General features: G+C 42.7%; 4 protein-coding genes across 5 annotated transcripts in view; 2 read left to right on the top strand and 2 right to left on the bottom strand.

Annotated features, from left to right (window-relative positions):
• The window catches only part of LOC109480261 (fibropellin-1-like), a 10,763-nt gene extending 5,605 nt beyond the window's left edge, over positions 1-5,158 (top strand). The window contains exons 14-20 of the mRNA XM_019782414.1: positions 391-504; positions 927-1,040; positions 1,467-1,580; positions 2,104-2,217; positions 2,672-2,788; positions 3,239-3,349; positions 3,627-5,158. Of these exons, the coding sequence (XP_019637973.1) occupies positions 391-504; positions 927-1,040; positions 1,467-1,580; positions 2,104-2,217; positions 2,672-2,788; positions 3,239-3,349; positions 3,627-4,492 (1,550 nt within the window). The 3' untranslated portion in view covers positions 4,493-5,158. The remainder of the gene's footprint in view (positions 1-390; positions 505-926; positions 1,041-1,466; positions 1,581-2,103; positions 2,218-2,671; positions 2,789-3,238; positions 3,350-3,626) is intronic.
• A 172-nt stretch (positions 5,159-5,330) lies between these two features.
• LOC109480627 (protein PRY1-like) lies at positions 5,331-7,972 on the bottom strand. Its single transcript, XM_019782862.1, has 4 exons — positions 7,847-7,972; positions 7,273-7,347; positions 6,492-6,793; positions 5,331-5,832 (listed from the first exon to the last, which is right to left on the bottom strand). The coding sequence occupies exons 1-4, from the start codon at positions 7,932-7,934 to the stop codon at positions 5,578-5,580; spliced, it is 720 nt and encodes a 239-aa protein (XP_019638421.1). The 5' UTR covers positions 7,935-7,972; the 3' UTR covers positions 5,331-5,577.
• Positions 7,973-10,334: 2,362 nt separating this feature from the next.
• On the top strand, positions 10,335-14,045 carry LOC109480272. The gene is given in 4 exon segments (XM_019782426.1): positions 10,335-10,342; positions 10,440-10,467; positions 10,469-12,179; positions 12,381-14,045. Coding segments are annotated over 4 exon segments (3,324 nt in total). The 3' UTR covers positions 13,958-14,045.
• Positions 14,046-15,812: 1,767 nt separating this feature from the next.
• Positions 15,813-20,375, bottom strand: part of LOC109480420 (obg-like ATPase 1) — a 7,822-nt gene continuing 3,259 nt past the window's right edge. The window contains exons 6-11 of one of the 2 annotated variants that reach the window (XM_019782620.1): positions 19,915-20,084; positions 18,987-19,064; positions 18,251-18,348; positions 17,668-17,811; positions 17,206-17,425; positions 15,813-16,682 (exon numbers count right to left, since the gene is read on the bottom strand). In XM_019782620.1, the coding sequence (XP_019638179.1) occupies positions 16,575-16,682; positions 17,206-17,425; positions 17,668-17,811; positions 18,251-18,348; positions 18,987-19,064; positions 19,915-20,084 (818 nt within the window). In that variant the 3' untranslated portion in view covers positions 15,813-16,574. The remainder of the gene's footprint in view (positions 16,683-17,205; positions 17,426-17,667; positions 17,812-18,250; positions 18,349-18,986; positions 19,065-19,914; positions 20,085-20,375) is intronic. The other variant, XM_019782613.1, reaches the window with a different exon arrangement.

A 20,375-nucleotide genomic window follows, 5' to 3' on the forward strand; every position in this document is an offset into this window, starting at 1 on the left:
ACCACTGACGGGCCGTGAGGAAGGGGTAAACTTTTGAATGGGAAGGATTTGTGCAACGCCACTTGGCAGAAAGGTGGTCCAGAATGTTTGTCGGAGCATGGGCTACTTTAAATTTGGCGGCACAGCCTTTATTGTTATTTTGCAGACGATTTTCGTGTCGACTGTGAGCTGTGCCGCCATTGGGGGCTAAGCAGAAGGACGGGGGCAAAGCAGAATTGCGCCGGGGGCGTAGAGGAACGACGGGGGCGAAGCAGATTTTTTGCGGGGGCGAAGCAGAACGGGGCGGGGGCGAAGCAGAACGGCGGGGGCGAAGAGGAAGGAGTTTCATGGGGGTGTATAGGGAAGATTGTATGTTTCTTGTATGAAATTTGTGTTTTCTTTTTTCGACAGATACGGACGAGTGTGGGTCTAACCCCTGCCTAAACAACGCCACGTGTCACGATTTTGTGAACTACTACACGTGCGAGTGTGTAGCGGGCTACCAGGGAGTGCATTGCGAAGACGGTATACATGTAACTTTTCTCAACTCTTTCATTCAATTCATTTGATTTGATACACTGGTACACTTATTCAATCCTTCCCACTTTACGAGTGCTTTATCATTATGTTTACCGAAGGAAAACATATTGCTGTTGGCTCTGCTTCCTCTTCTTCTCCGAACCAATAAGGTCAATGACCTGAACCAGGCATCTGTCACCATGGTAACTAGTGTTGGGTTTCATCATGTTGCAATTTTATAGCAGGGGGGATTTAGACTCCTGTCTGACCATACATATGAATGTGTTTGAGTAAGAATTAACAGAGCAATCTGACCATATGCGAAGGTAAACATTATGCATTTTTTTAGTTTTAGTTTGACTTTAGCAGTTTTTGAAAAGTGCTAAAGCCGCTAGGTTTTGATATTGTATACATGTACACTATTCTAGATAACAATGAGTGCGACTCTCTACCGTGCCAAAACAACGCCACCTGTCATGACTATGTGAACTACTACGAGTGCGAGTGTGGGCCTGGCTGGGAGGGTGTCCACTGCGAAATAAGTAAGTTCACCTGGAAACAAAACTCGCAGAATAAGGTTGTGACAAAAATGCACACTTCAATGTCTAATATCATTGCAATCTTATAAGGACTCAAGACATACTGGTTTAGACATGGAAGATCCAGAAACAGCTATGGTAGCGGGCCATGCTTGTTTGTTTGTTTGTTTATTGTTTTTGCACAAATAAAATAAATATAACAATTCGGAAATAAATAGACATGCATGGGAGGGCTAGAAACCTAGTGGTTTATCAATAGGCTCTCCCCAATACTACAATATTCAAAGATAAATTATCATTATTACTAGAAATGCTATTCGCTTCAATCAGCGCTATGCTAATCATTTTTCTGTGATACATGTATGTCTTTGTAGAGGTAGTTTTGTTAGAACCAAAACAAAATATGACTGTTGTATATTTGTACTGCAGATACGGATGAGTGTGCCTCCAACCCATGTCAGAACGGCGCCACCTGCCATGACTGGGTGAACCGCTACACGTGCGAGTGCCTGCCGGGGTGGGAGGGGGTCCACTGTGAAATAGGTAAGCTCCGGACGAAATTCACTCTAGTTTCCCGTAAACAATCTGCACGTTGTTCTCCAACTAAAAAAAAATAACTCACCAGAAATTTTCGACTGAATTACTCGGTATTTGTCAGCTTTCTGACCCGAGTGCTGTAGACACGTGACTTTTACCCACGTGTGACGTCAGCAGTGGGTCAAAGTTCATTGGAAGTCTGTATCGTCCCCCGTCCCGGTCGAGAGAAGGTTGGTATGCCCTGATGTAAATAGCTTCTTTCACTCTTCTCGCAAAATAATCACGTTCTGTGTTTTTTCTTTGAGTTGGAGAACACTTTAATTTTCATTATGTATTTTATATATAACTCAAATGAAATTTCAAGGGGTATGTACAGGGAGCTTATAATTCAACAACTGACAAACTTTTGAGATTTCTGTTATAAGGTAGACCATCTCCATATTTTAGAATGCGTATTTGACAAAGTTGGTACTAATGCCCCCCTACTAATATTGAATTTATTTGTGTTGTTCCTGTTTTCTATATTTAGATACAGACGAGTGTGCATCCAGACCGTGTCAGAACCGTGGGAGATGCCGTGACTTTATCAACTTCTACATGTGCTTCTGTATGTTCGGCTGGGTCGGCACCAACTGCGAGATCAGTGAGTCGTTCGACAAAACTTTTCAATGGTCTCTACCGTAAGGACATGTACTAACAGTATATAACACTGGCAACATGGGGTCAAAGAAGAAAAAAGAGAACATACCCAAAATATATAAAAATTTTAGTTATGTTTACTGAGGGAAAACATATTGTTTTTGCTCTGTTTTCTCTTCTTCTTCTCCTCCAAACCAATAAGGTCAATGACCTGAACCAGACGTCTGTCACTATGGTAACTAGTGTTGGGTTACATTATGTTGCAATTTTATAGCAGGAGGGATTTAGACTCATGTCTGACCATATATATGAATGTATTTGAGTCAGAATTAACAGAGCAGACCATATGCGAAGGTAAACATTATGCATTTGCTTTGCAAATGTTTCTTGTTTAGTTTCGTTGTTGTTGCCGTACGTGATCGAGGGAAAGTTTGTCTAGAGATGTCTTCTTCTTGCAGGTAACTTCTGTGCTTCAGACCCGTGTCAAAACGGGGCCACGTGTAGCGAGACAGCACCCGGGTTTGACTGCACCTGCGTCTTGGGATGGGAGGGTCGGACATGCAACCGCTGGATCGGTAAGAATCCATGTGCAACAAAAACAATATATTTCATCCATACCATGGTATGGAGTGAAATATAATTACTACTCTCCTCTTAAACCCACACATTACAGAACAAGCCAGATCATTGGTCTGCCACTGCCTCTGAAAAAGAAGTCGGACCCAATAAGTTTTTAGTGTCAAAATTAGACTAGTCACATGTTATCCATTGTTTAGCCTTTCATTTTCATGTTACATACAATTAAACATGCATATTCTAAACATCAATGGAAAGTTAGCTATCATAATCATATTTCTTCAATATATCTGTATACTAGTATTATTATATTTTGTATATGTGTAGGTTTCTTGTTTTGAAAAAAAAGCATGTCAACTGTATCCAAAGTCAACTGCATTGATGTGGTGTCTACTGACTACATTATTCCTTTATTACTCATTTCCATAAATTGTGTTTATGTCCTACAGACCGTCCATGTGACGTGAACTTCTGTGAAAATGGCGGGACCTGTATGCTGCTGGTAGATGGCGAGAAGTGCTTCTGTACACTGGGCTGGGACGGGAAAAGTTGTGAGAAAGGTAAGATTTTACAAATTAATCCTAATCTTTAAGCTTTACTAAGTTACATGGGTGATAGGAGGGGGGGAGGGAGAAAAATAACAAGAGCCTTCCCAACTTCTTCCGGAGACCACATAGCCGAAGTTACCTCAAAACAAATTTCCTGCATTCGTGCAATTTTTGACATTCTTTCAAAGCAATTGTAGTACTGCAAAAAATGCTTCCGCCCCTCAGGCGTAGCCAAAAAAACAAGGGTGAAACTCTACCTGCAAGACATGTATGTCTTACTGTATTTCAGTGTACCTTGGTGACAATGTGGAGACCGGATGGAAGCTTGGCGATTCCATTGTGAACGGAAACTGGTCGGGAGGGGCCATTCCTAACATTGACGGCGACTGCTACCAACCGGATAGGTTCTTATTCCGGACCTGGAACACTTGCCGTTTCGGCAAAGATGGCGGACAGGCAGTCACCAACGAGCAGGCGCACTCTGGGGTTTTCTCCTGGCATCTGAAGAGAGGCTCTACGTCTACGTCCGAAGGGACCCCGTTCTCCCCTCCCCTCCGAAAACTAGCCGGCAGAGTCGACAAGGGTTACCTTGGCGACGGAGACTCGTTTTATGTATCGTTTTGGTTCAAGATGGCAGCGAGAAGACCCGACGATTCCCGAGTGGCCGTCGTCGCGGCGAATCCCACCGGAAACGAACGATCGTCGAACTACATGGAAATATTCGCCGACGATGACTTCGGCTTGGCCGTTCGGACGACCGAGATTTTTCCCAACTATACATTTTGTGCACGTACTCAGGACTGCTTTAGAAATTCTTATCATCTCATAGTAGCCAATCTACCTATGGAAGAATGGCACCGACTGGACATGACATTTGTTGCAAGCCCAAGAGACTATATGGATAAATGGAAGTACGTAGTGGATGAAAAAGCAATTCTGATAGGGGGCGCTTTTCTTGCAGTAGAGAGATTCGACTTTGGTGATCCCTACGAGTACATTAATCGGATAAAGTTCCAACCACAGCATAGAAATCAGGACATTCGACATGCAGGCTTTTATTTCGACGACATTTACTATCGAGTGTTTAACTCTAGTGCCCCGGATGTGACGCTGGCAGAGTATGGGACCTCGTTTGAAGCAGGCGACATCCCATAATCCTTTTCGGTCAATATCCCATGATTCTGCTCGAGCTCTTTCAAAAATGCCTTCACCCCTGTGGCGTCGCCAAAAAAGTGCCAAGAAGATTGATTAGTAAATACGTTATTAGATGTTCAAACCACATATGACTTACTTTTAGACTAAATTGTAACGCAGGGGTCGAAAATATAGAGATAAAGAGAAAAGAAGAAAATTACCAATTACTGGCCCTTGTATATGTCAAACCAAATACATTTGTAAAGTACAAGCTTGCTGCTATATCTGTTACAGAGATATATTTCTTGTAATTGTGTCATGTATGTAGTTATTAGCCATGTTCAAGATACTGTCCAAAGAAACATTCTGTGTTTGCCTCTTGATCTACATATAGTAGATACCGTTTCAAGATCTCTTTTTGAAAGTAGGAACACAAACCAACAGACAGTAGTAGGCAGAAATGTTTAAGATATACAGTAACTGTTATATAATAAAACCTAATACGTTGAATTTAGTTCGTAAGTAATCATAAGACTGAGGGTCAAGACTACGTCATTCAACATTACTTCATTCTGCATCATCTTTTATCGTACTTTTCTGCTGTCAATCATAATTCACAAGTTTCCCCATTCCCATGATGCATTGCGCCTGGGGGTTACGCTCAACATTAATTGACTTACTATGGGTCAAATCTGACAACAAATAGAGAATAAAGTTTTTCTTTTTAACATGGAATATGTGGTTTGTAATGTTATAGAGGTAACGCTATACTGATGCTGTAACGTTACAAACCACATGTTCCATGTTGAAAAGAACACAAAAACTTCATTCTCTATCTGTTGTCAGATTCAACCCATAGTAATTTAATTAATGTTGAGCATAAAATGCCCCAACACCTTAAAACACACTGACAAACAAGCTGTTTGACGTCTACAGGATCATTCCGATGCCTTCCTGTCCTATGTATAAATGAGGTTTAGACCCCTGTTTTCGCAATGCATTCTGGGGATGGGAAACTAGTGAATAGGAGATTTTAACCCCCAGGCGCAATGCATCATGGGAATGGTAAACTCGTGGCATTCTTATGGCGCAATGCACCATGGTATTCACACCACATTATTGACCAGGTCATCAAATCCTGTGCCCAGGCGTTGACCAATCACATTCGACTGACGAGAATGGTTTGACTCCTTACACTTGTCTGGCGGTTGCAGGCCAGCAGGCAGGACCCAGCCGTGGGGCATCTCGACGTTCTGTTGGAAGGCGTGTGAGGTGAGGATGTTGCCCTGGGGGCTGTAGTTACAGCACATGTAGCGCCCGGATACACCGCAGCCAACCCGGCGAGAACTCTTCCACACCATCTACAGCAATGGAACAAAAAGTTTCACATGATTACATGTTGGAATATAAAAAAAAAGCTAAGCAAAATTATAACACTACCCCTTTGCAACTCTATCAGTAAACTTAGAGAACTTACTAGGGCAAACTTTGATATTGTTTATGCACAACTTATAAATAGTTCGTGACATAACACGTAGGTTGAGCAATACTAGATGTCACATAAGCTTAGAAAAATTTTCCCAACTGGAGTTTCAAAATTGGAGCTCCACAAGGTATCGTCCTGGGACCATTTCTCTTCCTCTTGTTTATAAATTACCTCCCCAGACCAACTTGATTCGAACGTGAGGTTAGTTGCTGCAGTACCAAGGACAGCCACCAGGAGGCCCATATTTGACCTTGACCTTTGTCTTCCTACGACCTACCAACATACCAAATATCATAACAATCCATAAAGGCCTTCTTAAGTTATGCTGACTACAACGTTGCGGAAACACAGACAAATACACAGACAGACACAAACACACCAAAAACAATACCTCCATTTAACATTATCATGGAGGGTAAAAAGGCTTCAATGATTATCTAGGCAACAGGGTATCAAGCTTAAGATACCAGTGACAGCCTGTCAGTTGTCTGGTATGCCCCTCACCTTCTTTCGACTCCAAATGTTATGTCTTACCTGGGAGAAATGCGCGATGTTTGCAAAGTTTGGCCCTGGACGAGAGTCCCCGTGATAGCAGGCGGCCTCGCTGTACCACGTGTTGACAGCAGCCTCGCAAGTGACGACGGGAAAATAGAACAGCTGGTTCTCGTTGTCACCGCTGCCGCTACCTGCGTCGACGATCTCGTTGTTTCTCGCGAGATGTTCGGCCCACTTCTCGGCGAGGGTGGCGAGGGCGTGGTCCCAGTGTAGGGCCGGTGAGTTGTGGAGACGGCGATAGCGGTTCATTCGCCACAGGCACTTTGGGGTAAACGCCTTGACTACAGTTAAAAGAACGTAACAGATGATTCTAATACTGTACGATCGTTCTTGATTCCCTACTCTTTGGAAAAACTGTCAATGGAGTATATTGTGCCAAGGCCTAAAACCAAAGATATACCCCCATAAAGAAATTTAAAAGTTATGAATTAACGAAAAAAATAGCCAGTGCTCACTACTATTAGTAGACCCCTCCAGAAAAACGTGGCATTAATTTTTGCCACGGTCACTCTTGCATTTAAAAAAAAATGTCCCCAAAGAATAGCATACTGTTGCATTGGTAGAGGCCGCAGATTAAAATACACGTTTTGACAATTATTGTTTGCCTTAAATCCCGTCATCTAATTAGCTTCTGTTGCATTATGAAGGCCAGTTAAGCGTTATCCTGGGTGCCAGACTAGTACCGGGCCGTTAGCCGCTTTCCTTCGGCAGCCAAGAGCCCTTCGCCCGCCTATCTAAATTACCACTACGGGGGACGTACCGTCTCCTTCGAAGTAACCACAGGACAATTTGGGTAAAGCGTTCTGACACGGCCTAACACTGTTCTCCTCGGACACTGAAAAGGACAACAAACCAAGCCTTGTCAGTTGAAAATTTATACACGTTCAGAAGCCAAGAAGCACATTTTCAAATTTAGAAAATTAGCAGTATGTAGGGTACCGTATTTAAGCATTTTTGACAGACAGTACATTGATATTTCACACAAATACATTAATCTAGATAGTGAGTAAAGAGACTTTTTTTACACAACCAAGTGTTTTACTCGTAAGAAAATTCAAAACTAGAGTTTGAATTTTCTTACGAGTATCGTTTACCTGGATGTCTAACCTTCATCAACGAACCAAGTGTTTTATTCACAGCCGACGTTTCGATGACCGTCTGTCACCTTCCTCAGGGCAATTCTGACATTACACATTTCTGACAAAACAATAATGTAGAAAAGTTCAATTCGAAGCATGCAGACGACATGAAATTTTTTGCGTGACCGGGCAAGTGATTTTATTTGATGCGTGCTACAACACAGAATCTGTTACAAAAAAAAAGAAAGACCATACCTCCATAAGGACAGATCTTGAGCCCGTTAGCTTCCACGGACAATACCAGCATCATCGCCGCAAACACCAACACAACGGACGGCTTCATACTGAAAACCTGCCTGCTTGAAAACTGGGCACAAACTCAAGAACAGAACCAGAGGTATATACAATGTATAGGGAAACCACTGCACAGTTGTCACTACATTCACCACTATCTTCTCCCAAAAATGAAAACATACATTGCGGAGGCGTCCGTTTCGCTGCCGTTCCAGCCACATTTGGCGCCACATTTACCGCTATCTTCTCCCCAAAAATGAAAACATACACCGCGGAGGTCTGATCTAAAGAACAACATCCGATACTTTCGCGATACCTTGTGAGTTGTGACGACGGTTGAAAGATAGACAACACTTTTACATTGAGCATACAGAGCTCTGGGAGAAATGGAAAAAAAAAACACCATGAAAGATCCCAAAAAGTGTGACAAAAATTCTTCTGATTCTATTTTAGAGCATCATCATCCAATCTTTCAATGTGCATGTGTTTTTTTTACCAATTTTTTATTTATCTGAAGTCACACGGAAGTCCTGATATGTCAAACCACAAATAAAAACAAAGTATGGTTTCTTATCATGTTGCTGTTTCACATTCTTCTAGCGTTCTTTCAACGATTGATACTTAAGTATGTTACCTTGGTGTTGTTAAAGTAGGGACAACTCACCCACAACTGTCTTACGAATATCTTAGTTTCCGTCGTAAACCTATTGTACGACGAAGCTGACCAGGTTCTTTCTCTGTGTATAATTGATTTGAAATAAAGGTCACATTCCATTTGTGGTACGATATTTTTACGACAGCAAGACATTTTTAAGACATTCTTGGAACAGTTGTGGATATGTTGTACAAAAATTAGCTGTCTGTGACGGAGTTGTCATGAACGCATGCAGGCGTTCCTTGTTTTGTAATAAGAGTCACGAAAAAAGTAATAATCAACCCTAATGGCCCACCAGTGGACTTTGTTCCAGAACAATGTACGACAAAGGCGCGTCATCTGCCTTGGAACAACCTTCCGTTACGGCGTTCCATAGAAACAGAAGCGCAAACAAATAAACAAACAGCGCGATTTTTGTTGTTGTTCGTGAGAGCAGTCTGTATTTTGCCCACACCGACAGCTTATACGTAAAGCAACGGCAACATTGCAGGTATGTCATTTAAAGTTTTACCTCTACTTTACGTATTTTACACTACAATAATATTTGTAGTACGTTAAACAGAGGGCATTGGGGGGTGAACGGTAGCCTGGGTACCATCCCCAGTAGTATATTCGCAAACTCTATAACTGGGTCTGGACTTGCACACATATGTAGCGTCTGGAGTCTAAATATTCGTTCAGATTTTGAACGAGCGCGCTGATTGGTCCTACTCGTCTAAGCCCTTTTTTGGGTGTGTACATATTAGGTAAGGGCTGTTCGGATGTCCGAACGGCGACGTTAGCGTCCGTTCGAACGTCCGAACGCCTTATCATCAACATGTCCGACGGCGAACCGAACGCTAAAGCGCACATGATATAGCCGTAGTCAGTCTTTCCGCGATAAATCATCAACATGGCTGACGCACAAGCCGCTCAGCTCACGGAGGTTGATGTTGACCTCGCAATCACGTCCGTTTTGGACGATTTAGACGGAATATCGTCGCTCAAAAATGAGCAAAAAGATGCATTGAATAATTTCGTTCGTTATGTTTTGGGCGTCCTACCGGTAAAAAAAAGAACGCGCCGAGAAAAGGAACACTCGCACGAAGATCTGTGTTTACAAAACAACAAACATCACTTGAATAATGCAGGCGCGACATTGGCCGTCGCCTCTGAGGCTTAGCCAATCAAATGAAGCCCCGCTGCTCGGGCTAGCTCATTACGTGACGTCATGACCAATCGTTTTATATGTGTGCAAGTCCAGACCCAGTTATAGAGTTTGCGAATATACTACTGGGGATGGTACCCAGGCTAGGTGAACGGACCTGTCCTTGGTACTGAAATTCTTCTACGTGAACGCAAACAATGCACGTACGCACTAGCAAACGTATGCACTCATAAGAAACAACACCTGTCCTTGGTACTGATCTATATCCATCCGTACGGTCATACAAATATAGGACCTACAAATACAACTATTGGATCTTTTAGTAAACGGTTTAATTCAATACGTCTCTAGATCTTTTTTACGTAAAATCAAAGCAGAGATATAGACCAAACACTTCTAATTCTCATTGTAAAAGCTAGTGTGCCTTTGTTTTTCAACGCTGCGTTGTGTTTGATTATGTTTACAGAAGGATAACATTATTTTGCTCAGTTTTTCTTCTCCAAACAAAGTCAATGGCCTGAAGCTAACGTCTGTCACCACGATAACTAGTGTTGTGATACAATCATGTTGCAATTTTATAGCAGAAGGGATTTAGACTCCTGTCTGACCATGAATGTGTTTGAGTAAGAATTAACAGAGCAGACCATATGCGAAGGTAAACATTATGCATTAGCTGTTACCTTTCTAAATGTATCTATTGTGTGTAACAAATCACAGTGAAATAGACGACAGTAACACCAATTTTATTTCAGTCTGGTTACCACGGTTTTGCCTCTTCACTTCGTTCTGGTGGTTTTACCCAAATATGGCAAACGGGCAGGATCCGGGAACGGACGTCCGTCCCAAGAAGCAGTACGTCGCCGGTTTCCTGGATCAAGCAACTTCCGCCATCAAGTTGAAGCTCAAGCACATGGCTGAAGCCAACAAGAGAGGGTTCACCATCAACAAACTCACCACCCCCTTCATCGGGCTACTCATCAAGATATCCAACACCAAGATAGTCGTGAAAGTTCCCCTAGACGATATCTGCACGCAGTGCTACAAGGAGAACCTATTCGGAGACAAGACGAGAAGGAAAAAGATAGAACAAGCGGCCGCGCCCTACCTGAAACCTTTGGTTCACTCAGACTTCTATACGTCGCACCCATATATCTACCCGTACATAATTCCTATGTGCAAACTGAATACGAAGATATTTTACGTTGAGACAGACTGGGTAGATGCAGAGTTACAGCTATTACTGGGTATGCAGGTACGAAAGCCCGAAGGTTCACAAGATCCTCGGCTGAAAATCAGCGATGTTTCGCGCTGGACTTGCAGTGCTGAGAGCCTTTCGCTGATAGCATGCTGCAACATGGCGGCAACAAAATGGCTGAAGTCGTTTGAAGAAAAGGAGGAAGGCGTTCTAATGTCAGTGATGACGCTTTCAGATCTTGCTTGTGGACTGTTATACGCTTTTCATATGTTGTACAAAAAAGGAGGAGAAGAAATGCCGAAGCCGAAAGGAGAAGGAGACGTCATTGTTGTCCTTCCCGTTCCAACCGTCTTTTTTCTCACCACCTCCAAAAACTACGCGGGGCTGTGTTACATTGGCAAAGAGGTACTCCGCTTTGTGGATGACCCGGAAGTGATTACCACAAAGGCCATGCGGATGACCGAATACGTGGATGAGAAGGGGGAGAAATTACAGCGTTTCCGGTTGTACCGTCCGAACGTGACGTCAGAGGAAGGCTCGGTTCCGGAAAATGCCGAACAGTTGGCGATGCTTTCCGACGCTTTGGAGAACATCCGACGGGAAAAGGACAGAAATAACTCGTCAACGAAGGAGGAGGAGGAGAAAGAAGAGGTTTGCGAGACTTCTACCAGCTCTGACGACACTGACGAGCTTTTGGAGGAGTTGAAAGAAACGAACCAAGAACTACAAGAACTCGAAGAAGAGAAAGAACAATTTCGAAAGAAAGTACAGAATGTGCTTGCCCAACACGAGAAGTACACAAATGAAGCCACAGGACAACCTCTTACTTCGGAAGACATCGAAAAACTTAACGCATTGCTACACAGAGTTGACAATCTTCCTGAGTCAGTTACGACAGACTCTGAAACCAGCGAATCGTCGTCTGACGGGGATAAGACTAGACCTTCTTCAGAAGAATATTACGACGCAAATGAGGCCATCAATGGATACAGGAACAACTCCTATCAGTATCTGAAGCAAGCACATACAACCAGTGATGAGACCTGTAACAAGTCCATGACTGATTTCGCGAGTGGACAAAACGTCACTCCGGTCCAAACCGGTTATAACCGGTTTGAAGGCGCTACAGAAAGAGGAGGGGTCTCGAAACTTGTCCAGACATTTGAGAACATGGCTAAAACGAAGCAAGGGCACACCTATGCAACCCGTCGTGGCTCGACTCCTTCTGTGGCTGTCGTATCGCCCATACCGAGAGAACTGAACGACTCCGATGTAAGCAACCAGAGCGCCAACTTCAGCAACCAGAGCGCCAACTTCAGCAACCAGAGTGTCAACTTCAGCAACCAGAGCGCCATCTTAAGCAACCAGAGCGCCAACATAAGCAACCAGAGCGCCAACTTCAGCAACCAGAGCGCCAACTTCAGCAACCAGAGCGCCAACTTCAGCAACCAGAGCGCCAACTCAAGCAACCAAAACGCCAACCAGAGTGTCAACGGAGAGACCCTGGATTCAAGCTTTGGCAGCGAGGAAGATACGAAGGTGACTTCGTGGCTCAAGCGATGTTGTTCCACGCCCATGGCGGGAAGGGGCCGGGCGCGGGGCCGGGTTGAGAGAACAACACCCCCCGGTGTGGAGAGGAGCAGTCTTGGGTCCAGCAAATCCGCTAGCGACGTTTCGGTACCACCTTTCGTCCGCTCTCCGCAAGACGACCAAAGCTTTTCAAACGGTTTTCTAGTAGACGGAAACGACGGTGAAAACACGTCTCAGTGTTCGACCAATGAGCTTCAAATAGTTGGTTCGACCAATGAGCGTTCGGATGGCGGAGCAACTGGTTGGGGGTCTTGGTTAGGAAAAAAATGGCCCGGCAAGGTCAAGAAACAGGTGATGTCGTTCTTCGGTCTCAAAAACGAAGAAACACCGAAAGTGTCAACGTCTGATCTCACGGTCGCCATAGTAGAGGAACTAGACCCCCACAACGCTTCGTTCGTACAAAGAACGCAGGCATCGGTGTACACATCTACATGTACCGAGCCACCGCGAGCTGCATCCGCCGTGGATACCACGGAGTCGCCGGCGGCGTCAGGTGGACTTTCAGCCGGCAGTTTCAGTCGGGAGATCCGGCACTGCCTGGACGGTACCGTTGACGTGGTGTACAGCGAAGACAAGCGGGACCAGTTGTTAGATAGTGTGGGAGACATACAGAAGCGTTACCGCATCGAACCCGATCATCCTAACATCCCCCAACCCACTAATAAAGCAGATATAAGCCCCGAGATCAGGCACTGTTTGGACGGCACCGTTGACGTGGTGTACAGTGAGGACAAGCGGCACCATTTGCTGAACGGTACGGGCAACACGCACAGGCGGTACCGCATCGACCCCAACCCCGACAAGCCCCCGCCTTCCAATGCGGTAGATAAAACGAGCCGTCCTCCGTCTACCGAACGTTCAGATTCTCTCCGGCAGAAAAGTTGTAGCGCCGAAAAGAGAGATCAACAAAAAGCTTACGAATTCCCTCCAATACGGAAGATCGCCGACTTTCAAAATGGCGGAATCACCGACTTTCAAAATGGCGGAATCGTATCCACCGAACCGCTATCCAAGGCCATCGCGGCGTCCCTAGCAACAAAATGGCCGTCAGTAAAGGACGCACTTCTCGACGATGACACTAAAACAGGTACCACAGGTGGAGTTGATCTGTTTTTACAGCCTAAAACCGAGCAAAACAAAGACCAACGTCTGAGCCAAGACTTGACCAGGCGGGTCAAATCTCATTCAGGGGCAAAGAGAGATGGTGGCGTTGCCAAAAAGAAGAAACCAAAAGAGACGTCGGCGCCCCGAAAAATGAAACCAGTGAAGAAGGAAAAGAGGCCAACGAGGATTCCGGTGTTTCTCTCGGCGAAGGAAGCGGGCGTGACCGAAGGGGCTACGAGGCTTGCGTCGGTGATTGCCGAAGAGAAGCCGATCAAGACGACGCTGTGTGCGAAGCTGTGCTTCCAGTGCGGCACCACAGGGGGCGCTGTGAAACTTCGGCGCTGCAATGGCTGTGGCGTAGCCATGTACTGTTCGCGGTAGGTGATAATAGACCGATCTCATAGCTCTGCCCATGCACCTCGGTCAAAACGTAAAAATGCAAATATTTGACGGACCTGCAGCCGCTCTCTCATTGGTCGAGCCGATAATTGCCATTCTATCATTACGACGTCAAGTACCCTGGTGTCCAACAGTCTATTCTCAGAATTGTGGTCTGAAATGTGGGCGGGCTCTCTATATGTACACTTCAAGCAGAAGAAACCCAATAAAAAAAGCCTAAAAACACACCAAGAATAAGCCAAACACAAACCTCTGCTTGGCCAGTACTGTACTCTATATACATTTACATAAAGACAATAAACATGCCTGAAATTATTATCATTGGTTGAACTGCTAATTGTGATGGACAGCCAGGATCAGTCTATACAAATACGACTGTGACATTGGGTGCGGCACAACACCCCAGGATATACTAGTAGTCTAGATTATAACGGGTACATTCTGGGCAGGGGTACATTCTGCGCTGCTACACCCGTATGGATATCATTTCAGCACCAAGGTCATGGACAGTGGGTAAACTTTAAATGCGTTTGTATACCGTAAACTGTTTAAATGAAAGCGTTTTTATAACATAAAATAGTATTCACACAACCCAAAAGACTGAAGTACATTTGTACATGTATTGTTTTTGGTGTATGGGAAGTGAAGGGGGTGAAGTCTGCCATCTCTGATTGTAATGTTCCTTTTTTTCTTTCTACAGGGCTTGTCAACAGAAACACCGACGCCAGCACAGACCAACGTGCAAAACATTTGTCTGTAACAAGGACAAGTTTGCCGTCTACATACAACTGTAGTCAACCACATTGTCCTGCCCCCCTCCCCCATTTTCATGTGTAATACCTTATGGAAAGCAGGCCAACTATATTGTTATAGTTACATTGTACTAGTGACCATCGCTATATCCAAACATAATTAACTATTCAACTATCAAAGTTATCAAGCTATTAACAAAATCCAGCATTTATTGTCCAACATCCATGTAACAACACTGAAGCGAGCATATTATTATGATGATGATTCAAACATATCTATTTGTATCAATAAACAAGTGAAAAATCCACCCAAATGTTAGATGCGTGTAGTGTTCTATAGGACAGATATTGTAGTCACATCAACCACTGGTGTTGCTATTTTCTTTAGGATTTAAAAACAGCTCATGCACTTTTTGGCAACACCACAGGAGCGGATTCTTTCAAACATGTCATTCCACAGTGGTAAAAGTTTTACACACAGATGCAACAGCTTTTACTATTCTCAGTATGTCTAAGAGAAAGTGAATTGGCTGAAAGGCTGGCAATTTTTTTTAGAAAGCATAAAAAACAATTTTACAATCTAAATTGTACTTAGCAGAGCAGAATTTTGGGGAAGAAATGTCACTACATTCACCCATGTACATGTAAGATGTTCACATGTCAATACATGTATGTACATGTAAATGATTGGTTTTCTGTTTAGTTATTGGAGAATCCAATGGTGAAGGTACCAATCTTCTGCTAGCCAGAGGTAGATTTTCTTCCAGAAGAAAACACAGAAAAGACAGAGAAAAGAAAACATAATGATTAGAACTAGAAACTTTAAGGTAAAATTCGCAAAGCAAATGCATAATGTTTACCTTCGCACACTGTTTGCTCTGTTAATTCTTTTACTCAAACACATTAATTTGATATACTAGTACATGTATATGGTCAGACAGGAGTCTAAATCAGTCCTGCTATAAAATTGCAACATGATGTAACCCAACACCACATAGGAAATCCTAAGATGTCATTGTAGGTAACTGCACAAGTCTAACTGGAATTTTACAAATACAAGAAATCCACACATTCACATGTCCATATGACAAGTTTCAGCACTGTTTATTGGTGGCACACATGCGACAAAATGTAGGGAGGCAGTGGATGAAATCAAAACCAGGAAAATTTGTACAAAAACGAGCCACTTCAAGGTATTGTTTCCCTTCAAAATAAGTGTATTGTTCTTACAGTTGAAATGTCTAAAACAATTACTGAAGTATCCAAGAACTACTATCTGTAGTTGAATTTTCTAAGGTGGTTATGCAAAACATCATAGAGCAAAGTAGTCACTCATAGGGCAACACACTTGGCACTCTAACTTCAAACAATTGGAAGCAATTTTTCGCCATGTTGCTTTTTCATACCATTGCTAATAGGCAAAAAGGTAGAAACATTTTGTGTGTCCTGGACAAAACAAAAACAGAGGTTCTGCTTCTGTATTTTACTTGGAGCTTATTTTACTTTGCAGTTTATGGCAGGTGTATTAAAATTTCTTTTATCTGCAACGTGAAAATATACCACATGTTCGAAAGTTTCAATTAAAATGTTCACACAGAAAATGTTTTGTCAAATGGTACTAAACATGATTTTTTGGAGCTTTTAGGTTTGGTGCTATTACCGGTACATTACGTCTTAGTCATTTACTGTCTTGGTGAGTGAAGTAGTGCAATTTTCTTTTCCTTTGACACTTAAAACCAGAATCAGTAGCATTTATTTACAACTTAGTGGTTTGAGCTTGTGTGGGGTGCATGTTTGGGCTAAACCATTGCTGTTTTGGGGGAAGACAAGCATCTGAAGTTGGGTCCCTACTTGGCCTTTTTGCCACCTTGCGTAGGTGCGTTGAACTTGAAGAAAATGATGTCACCATCCTCCACAACGTAATTCCTCCCCTGTTGCCTGTATTTGCCTGCAGACTGTAGATTCGAAAAAACAGAAATTACAACAATGTCAATGGAATGAACATGTACCTACAACCACATATCTTTGATTGCACTTAATAATTAGTGGTAGTTGTAGTTCTGTTAACCTGAATGCTGTGCTAGTTTCAGTCTTGACCAAATTTTTTATGACTCAAGGCATGCACAGACTGGAATCTCCAGTATATGAATGCTGTGCTAGTTTCAGTCCTGATCAAAGTTTTATTTATGACTAGGGCTATGTGTCGACTGGAATCTCCAGTATATGAATGATGTGCTAGTTTCCGTCATGACCCCATTTGTCAACAATTAGGGGTATGTGTATTTTGTGATATCCAGTACTCAAATGCTGTGCTACTGTCAGTCCTGACCAAATTTGGGTTGATGGTAGGTGCCAATACACTGGACTGGTTCTGGACCAAAAAATCACTTTGGACCTGATCCTCTGGACTTCAACAGGACATGGACAGAAAAATTCACTGTCTTTTTTATTGTGTTGGAACAAAGTTTAATATCTGACCTTGACTGCTGCTTCTGACCCCTCCTCTTTGAAATCATCAAACTTCATGACCTCCGCCATGATGAACCCCTTCTCCATGTCGCTATGGATCCTGCCGGCCGCCTGGGGGGCCTTGGTGCCCTTTTGGACGACCCAGGCCTTGACCTCATCAGGCCCACAAGTGAAGAAATACTCCAGGTTGAGGGCCTTGAATCCATCCACAATGATCTTGTCCAGGACACTTAAGAAATGGCAAAGAAAATTTAAATAAACAGGAAAAGGGAACATTATTGGGGTTGATTACATCTTGTTTTATGGAAAACTTACTTTCAAATCCTTAATTTGCTATGTTTTTAAATTTATGATATGAACACTAGGGCAGTTTATGTGTGGTGCTTGCAAAAAATGTATTTCTGTCAAAAAACTATTTTCTACAAGAAAATACCATAAAAAATAGGAAAGAGTATATTGATGATTACAGACCTTGTAGCTCCCACTTCCTTTGCGTATTTTTCTCGTTCTTCGTCTGTCTCCATTTCCAGCATTTTCAGCTCGAAAGCGGCGCTGAACGGAATCGCCCGCGCACCCTTGTCGTTCTCATCAATCCACTGCTTCATCTTCATAAGCCTGAATTAAAAAATATTTTGGAATGTGAATCATTCAGTTGTGTTTTGTTTTTAGTTAAAGAGATGTATTGTTTTATCCCAGTACATTCTGTTGTGTCTTATTAATGATTATGATTACCGAAGGAAACAGTTTGCTCAGTTTCTTCTTCCTCTTCGTCTCCAAACAGTGACCTCTGACCTGGTCAATAACCTGAACCAGACATCTGTCACCATGGTAACTGGTGTTGGGTTACATCATGTTGCAATTTTATAGTATGAGGGATTTAGACTCCTGTCACCATATATGTGAATGTGTTTGAGTAAGAATTAACAGAGCAGACCATTTGCGAAGGTAAACATTATGCATTTGCTTTGCAAATGTTACTTTTCTAGTGTATCCTGATATTGTGCTGAATTTCAGCATTAAGTGACTACGAATACAGAGCTATGCTCAGCCTCACCACTTGTTTTTCTTGCGGATGTAGTCCTTCTCTGATAAGTTTATCAGATAGATCATCGGCTTGGAGGTGATGAGGAGATGTTTGTTCAGGATCTCAATCTAAACATAGACAAATAAGGCAATCAGAGATGGCAGACTTCACTCCCTTACCCATACTGCTTGCAACCATTTGAGATTTGATTGTATACATTACCCTACATGTAAATGCAGCTATCATAGTGAAACAACTATTCAAAGTTCAAACACTACCAAATAATCTCTGAAATGGGGATGAACAAAAAAAACTATGAAGAAATCTACTATAAAACCTTCAAACATTGTAAACTTTATACTAGTCAAAGAAGTACTCTGTTATCATTTCTTTCTAACAAAGTAGAGCTACAGTATCTCAATGACAGTTCTTTATGTTCTTTACTGCTACGAGGGTCCACATCACTTCGATGTAGTTCAAAACTATATTTATTGTACAGGTAGATTCTTGTAATTGGTAGATCACCAATTTGTCTTGTTTATACTCATTTTTCTTTTATCCACTTTGTAAGTATGTATGTATAGTCATTGTGTTTTACTCTTGTTTTATATTTTTGAGTAGAAGGCTTCACATAAGCAATTATGCTTCTTGTGTAATACTCAATTAATATATGTGAATAAAAAAAACATTCAAGTCCAACAGACAAAAACAGTAGTATGTATGGCAACATAAACACACACACATACACACGCAGAGTGTAGCTTACCTCCTGGGCACTCCATTCCACAAAGCGGACAGGTTTCTTCTCCTCTGTTAAGAGGGTTTGAACTTTTAGTAAGCATTCCTATAGAAAATAGAGACAAAACAACAATTCACCATGTTAATCAACACTAACAGTTCAAGATTGAAGGAAAATGACTTCAACTTTGAGGCATCACCAAAAAAAAAACAACATTTCAAACATCTTTACATAAAAGAATTGTGTAGCAAAAATAAAGAACACTGAATACTGTAAAAAGCATCATTTTTCATGTCTCTTCATGACTGTATGTGCTACGGTTTGAATTTCTGTTTGTCCTACGCAAGGAAGCTCCCTCTTTTGACAAAGAAAAGAACTGCACCTTACAGAAAGACAGTAGCAAACCAAACGAACAGAAAGTCCAGCACAACAAGTAGTCATATTTCTTCAGAAGAGAACAAACAAAAATGTGGCAGTTTTACAGTACTCACGTATTCCGGTCTCTGTTGTTTATTTCCGCCGCGGATACATGTCTTCTCCATCTTGGAGACTTGCGACTCCGCGTATTCGATATCCTTCATTCGCAATTCGTCATGGATGATTTCCATGTCCCGTACGGGATTCACGTCGCCCTCTACATGCGTTACGTCATCATCTTCGAATGCCCCTTTTTACAGAGAGAATACAAGGCGGTCAATACTAGTACGTCGGCAGAACATACTGCACCTGTGCAAAACCCCTATTTTTCATGATTTCCGGTGGATTTTTGGTCAGAATTTTGCCTGTTGCAGACAATATTTTTTCCAACCTAACATTTGGAAACTACAGTCGGAGTGTTAACCTTATATGTACGAATACGACCTTATATGAGACATTCTGCCGAAGTGCTGTGCACAATACATTACGGGTTTCGCGCAGGTGCAGTACGTTCTGCCGACGTGCGGTCAATACTCACATACTCAGGCCTTAGGCTCTTGGTTTGTTTGCTGGTTTTCTCCAGTTTGGAGACGTGCGTATTGAGGTACTCCAGGTCTTTCATGCGGAGTTCCTCCCAGATGGTTTCCATGTCGCGAACGGGGTTTACGTCTCCGTCCACGTGAACAATGTCCTCGTCTTCAAACGCCCCTTTTGTTTTGGGACGAAGACAGGGCATTGAATATCAGTGTACAAAATACTTTTTTGAACCAGATTGCCCAGTGGGCAACGTACCGCAAAAATTAGGTTGCCCATCAGAATTTTAGGTTGCCCCACCTATAAGTTACTACTTTCCTCAAATTAAGTAATGTTATATACATGTACATAAGCCTTTGACAATATTTCTAACAGCCTTTAGTTAACTGATACTAGTAATAGCCATTAATACTTAAAATTGAAAAGCATCTGCTGGATACAGCGGACTGTGGTGCAAGCCAAGTG

The sequence above is a fragment of the Branchiostoma belcheri genome, unplaced genomic scaffold (assembly GCF_001625305.1).
Source record: "Branchiostoma belcheri isolate BF01 breed outbred unplaced genomic scaffold, Haploidv18h27 scaffold108, whole genome shotgun sequence".
NCBI lineage: Eukaryota > Metazoa > Chordata > Leptocardii > Amphioxiformes > Branchiostomatidae > Branchiostoma > Branchiostoma belcheri.